This window comes from Boleophthalmus pectinirostris, unplaced genomic scaffold (genome assembly GCF_026225935.1).
Source record: "Boleophthalmus pectinirostris isolate CB_2022bp ecotype Guang Dong unplaced genomic scaffold, ASM2622593v1 HiC_scaffold_751, whole genome shotgun sequence".
NCBI classification, from domain to species: Eukaryota; Metazoa; Chordata; class Actinopteri; order Gobiiformes; family Gobiidae; genus Boleophthalmus; species Boleophthalmus pectinirostris.
This window is the reverse complement of record NW_026571495.1, coordinates 1-5,163: the sequence shown is the minus strand read 5'-3', so window position 1 is coordinate 5,163 and position 5,163 is coordinate 1. Positions and strand designations below refer to the sequence as shown.

At 43.9% G+C, this 5,163-nt stretch overlaps 1 protein-coding gene across 1 annotated transcript; it reads left to right on the top strand.

Annotated features, from left to right (window-relative positions):
- Positions 1-2,677: 2,677 nt before the first annotated feature.
- On the top strand, positions 2,678-4,053 carry LOC129412246 (solute carrier organic anion transporter family member 3A1-like; the record flags this gene model as incomplete). Its single annotated transcript, XM_055165411.1, has 2 exons — positions 2,678-2,866; positions 3,615-4,053. Coding segments are annotated over 2 exons (628 nt in total), but the record flags the coding sequence as incomplete, so codon positions are not given.
- Between the last annotated feature and the right edge of the window lie 1,110 nt (positions 4,054-5,163).

The window sequence follows — 5,163 nt, the reverse complement described above, 5'->3', positions numbered from 1 at the left end:
TCCTTGCAAGTGTTCGTGTGTGCTGACATGTGCTCACTGGAGAAAAGAGCACTACTGCACTTGTTCAATGGGCAGGGAGCCTCTGGAAGTACCTAGCCGGGCTAGGCTAATCTGGAGACATGTGCCATTGAGCTTTAGTATTAGACTACTGTAACAGCCTCTCACTGGCCTCTCCAAACGAGCTGTGAGACGCTGCAGTACATCCAGAACGCTGCAGCCTTACTCCATCTAGGAAGTATGAGCACATAAGTCCTGTGCTCAGGTCTCTGCACTGCCCCCTGTGGCTCACAGACTTTGAAGCGTCTCTGTTTGTGTAACAAGTCTCTCCATGGCCGAGCACCAAAGTACCATCTGTGACATGTTAGTGCCATGTGAAGCATCTCACACTCTGAGGAGCTCAGGGACCGACCTCCTGCTGGTGCCCAGAGTCAAGACTAAACACGGGGAGTCAGAGTTTCAGATTCATGCAGCAGCTTAAACCTGGAACAGTCTTCGTGAAGATGTGAGACAGACTCTACTAAGACTCTGTTTAAACCCAGACTCAAAACTGTTCTGTTTAGCTGTGTACAACTGAATGGTTTTCATTCTGCACCCTTCTCTCTCATTTAATGTCTCTCTCTCTCTTTAATTTTACGATGATTATTTATGTTTTGATTTGTTTGTATTGTGATTTTAATGTATTTCTTATTCTGCAAAGCACATACTTTGTGTATGAATTATGCTATACAAATACATTTGACATGCCTTGTCTTGAGCTTGGCCCATTGACTTGAATGGGTGGCCATTTTTAGCCTAAATCTGCAGGTTTGTGTGTTAAACATGTAAATGAATCAAAACACAACTCCAGGTCTGTTTGTGATGAGGAAACAGCATTTTAACAGAGATGAGAAAATAGCATAACATGGGCCCTTTAACCCATAACACATGTAATCACCATGTTACCTTTAACTGTTTGGACAAGGCTATATTCATTGAGAAAAACAAAAACATGTTTAATGAGTTTAACTCGGAGTCCCACCTCCCTTTGCTCTCCACGCTAAGCCACTCCCCATTCAGAGCACACATTACATTCATCACATTACGATGTAAGCACTGCACATCACATCAGGTTTGTGAAGTCGTAGTGAATTGTTTTGTATCATGCTTTTGTATGTTTATAGAGAATAGTCTCATGGGCTTTTATTTTTAACAGTTTGCAGTGGTCCAAAGTTATTCCTCACTTCCCTTACGCATTCAGAGCATCCTAACGATTCACCGTGATGAGTTTATAAACACTTTTCATAACTTCCAGAGATGTGTGACGTGTTGCCCTCAGCAACTAGCATGCTAACAGTTCACTTACTCATTATCGGACAAAGCAAGTTCATACGGAAATAAAATCACTCCTCTGGCCTCTCCGAAACTGCATTTGGGTGTTTTAATTCGAAAGCCAGGGTGGTTATATTGACTCCACTTAATGTTGCCGCTGCTGTTTTTGCGACGCAAAAAGCAACTAGCATACTAACGGTTCACTTACTGATTATCGGACGATAAAACTCTTTAAAATTAGATGCAGACATGGATAGATATAATGGAAGGTTACAGTATTGAGAGTGAAAGCTGGTCAATTTGAGAAGCGGTGGTCAAAATTATATTTACAAAGCTCACTCCGATTTATAATGTATTTAATTTAATTTTATTTTATTTTATTTTATTTTATTTGTAGAACCCCACAGTGTTCTTTTATATACATTTGTTAAAAACTTGAAAAAGCATTAAAAAATAATAATAATAAATAATAATAATAATGCAGACATGACACAGCAGACTTACATTGACCTCAAAAGCTGCTTATTCAATAAATCCGTACTGGAGCAAGACACATTTTGCTCAAATAAAGTGGAAACATTTGGTACAGAGCCTTTAAATACAGTTTCTATGAGCTTTATCCTCAGTTAACTGTCAATTTTAGTTACTTAAGTTGGCAAAAAATATGTTTTGACAGCAAAGTAGCTCAAATACTCTAGACCCTACCAGCTATAATCACCAAACAAATTAAATATTTGAAGTGAATTAGGTCTGTGTGTTGTCTCGCGCTCTTGTCTGTTTGCGTAGCTTAGGATTAGTCACACAGCTGGAATGGCTAAAGCTAGCGTTTAGCTTGGACTACATTTTGGTTTCCTGTGTCTGGCATTCTTTGAGCAATAGTGTTAAAAGGCACTCGCACCTGATTTTATTCCATGTATTTCAGCAAAATGTCTTACCCAGAATTATTACAGGTATTGTATAAGCGGTCTCGATATGAGGGTCAGTGTGTAACATTATTTTTGTTCATATAAAAACCTCTAAGATATAACAAAAATCAATGTAATATAAGACAAAAGGCAAGATGAATACGTTTAATGTCAGACCCTGAAACATTCCAGGGAAACCATCATCTCCATGGAGACGAGCCGGGACTATAATCTATGACACCCGTGGATCATTCTGTTTTATTTTGGACGTTTTAGATCTTCATATTCATCTAAAACGACTTTATAAATAACTTAATGACAAGAAACACGTGTGCTGATTTCCATGTTACGTCGGGTTTACATTGACGAGTGCGAGTGTACGTACTGGGCCGGTTACCTGGGTTACCGCTCCAGACCACCGCGGTGTCCGGCGAAAACGTGCATCTGGCTGATTCTTTCCGCAGACTCACGGCTCGTCCACACCCGCGCCCTCAGAGGTCAGCGTGGCAGGTGTGGAGGTCACAGGTGAGTGTGGCAGGGTGGAGAGGTCGAAGTGGCAGAGGTCAGTGTGGCAAGGCGGAGTGGTCAGTGTGGAAGGGCACAGAGGTCAGTGTGGCAGAGGTCAGCGTAACAGAGGTCAGTGTGGCAGAGAGGTCAGTGTGGCAAGAGGTCAGTGTGGCAGAGGTCAGAGTGGCAGAGGTCAGTGCAGTCAGTGGCAGAGGTCAGCGTGCAGAGGTCAGTGTGGCAGAGGTTCAGAGGTGTGGCAGAGGTAGAGTGGCAGAGGTCAGAGTGGTAGAGGTTAGAGTGGTAGAGGTCAGAGTGGTAGAGGTTAGAGTGGCAGAGGTCAGAGTGGTAGAGGTCAGTAGAGTGGCAGCAGAGGTCAGAGTGGTCAGAGGTCAGAAGGTGGTAGAGAGGTCAGAGTGTGTAGAGGCAGGTCAGAGTGGCAGAGGTCAGAGTGGTGTGCAGAGGTTAGAGTGGTAGAGGTCAGAGTGGTAGAGGTTAGAGGTGCAGAGGTCAGAGTGGTAGAGAGAGGTGCAGAGTCAGAGTGGCAGAGGTCAGAGTGGCAAGAGGTGAAGTGGCAGAGGTCAGAGTGGCAGAGGTCAGTGGTAGAGGTTAATGTGGCAGAGGTCAGAGTGGCAGAGGTCAGAGTGGTAGAGGTCAGAGTGGGTAAGAGGTGGTAGAGTGGCAGAGGTCAGAGGTGGCAGAGGTCAGTGTGGCAGAGGTGGCAGAGGTCAGAGTCAGAGGTCAGAGTGGTCAGAGTGTTAGAGGTGTGGCAGAGTCAGAGTAGAGGTCAGTGTGGTAGGTTGGTAGAGTCAGAGGTAGGTGGTAGAGGTCAGAGTGGCAGAGGTCAAGTGGTAGAAGGGGCAGGGTGGGTTAGAGTGGCAGAGGTCGTGTGGTAAGGGGAAGTGGTCAGTGTGGCAGAGTGCTGATGTTGGCGTCATTGCAAGCAGCTTTGAGATTGGCAACCTGGCCCTAATCTTGTTTGTTAGTTACTTTGGCGCCAAAGCTCACCGTCCCCGTCTCATTGGATGTGGTGGTATCGTGATGGCTCTCGGGGCTTTGCTGTCTGCCCTACCCGAGTTTCTGACTCATCAGTATGAGTATGAAGCCGGAGACTCCTGGCACGCGGAGGATGGCAGGGACGTGTGCTCCAACAGGACCAGGTCAGAGAACAGAGATTCTGGCTTCAACTGTGACAACCGAGCAAACACCAACATGATGTACCTGCTGCTTATCGGAGCTCAGGTCCTGCTGGGCATTGGAGCTACGCCTGTCCAGCCTCTGGGAGTGTCATACATTGATGACCATGTCCACAAAAAGGACTCCTCATTGTATATAGGTGAGTAACATTCTTGAACGCTAGCCTGGTGAGCCAGGCTTCCACTGTTTTTTGACAGTGCAGTCCAAACCTAGCATGTGGCTCACAAATACAGGCATTTCCTCTTAAATATAGCCTACATAAAATATTTAATTTGTTTTACCTCAGATGAAAGACATTAAGTGCTGTCAATTTGTTTTGACACTAATGGACCATTTGTTTCTCTACTGGTTAATTTGCCTGGCATTCGTGTCCATCAGAACTCTGTTCCACACTTTGTGTTTAGGTTGGCTGGCCAGTCTAATGGAATGCACCACAAAAGCTAAGTATGTGTGATTGTAAATGATATGATCCAGTGCAAGAACTTCTTTACTGTTAAATGAAAAGCCAGCATTGTCTTAAACTCGGTGGTCCTGTTCTACAAGTCCACATAACCTCATCACTAGCAGTATGCTAAGGTTGCTAGGCAACAGTATAGCAACACGGATACTACTTGCCTGTGTCTTTGAATGACCCTCCTATATGGATCCATTTGAAAACAAAAACAAAAAAAAACACAAAACATGACAAAGAAAGAGGCATCAAAAAATATGATTTTAAGTACTTGTACTGAAGTATAGTGATTTCATGAACTAGTGTTTGCTAGCCTGTACATTTGATGTTGTGGATAAACCAAACTGTTCTGCTTGTATTCTTGAGGAGACCAAGGCCGGAGGTTTGTTCAGTGCATCCTTTGATGTACACAGCCTCTGCCAGTAGTAGAGTATAGAGGAGGAGGGCAAACAAGGCAAGCCCAACATGCAACAGTGATGGCGAAAGGCCAACTTCAGCCACATGTCTAATGTTAGATATCCATTGTGATTTAATGTCCTGATACAGATATGATTTTTACTTATCATGACCTTGTTCTGTACAGATCGATCAGATAGTATTTGTTAATTGTGAACCTTTCATGGACCTGGGCATGGATGATGTGTTAACATGTATACATGCACATTTTGCTTTCATTGGACTTATATGCTTGCAAGAGAGCTACATTAACAGTGTAGCTTTGACATTGACAGATTGGTGTTGTTTTTACCATCCACCCCCTCTCTTCATTCATTGCTTTTCTACAATCTAGGCATTGAT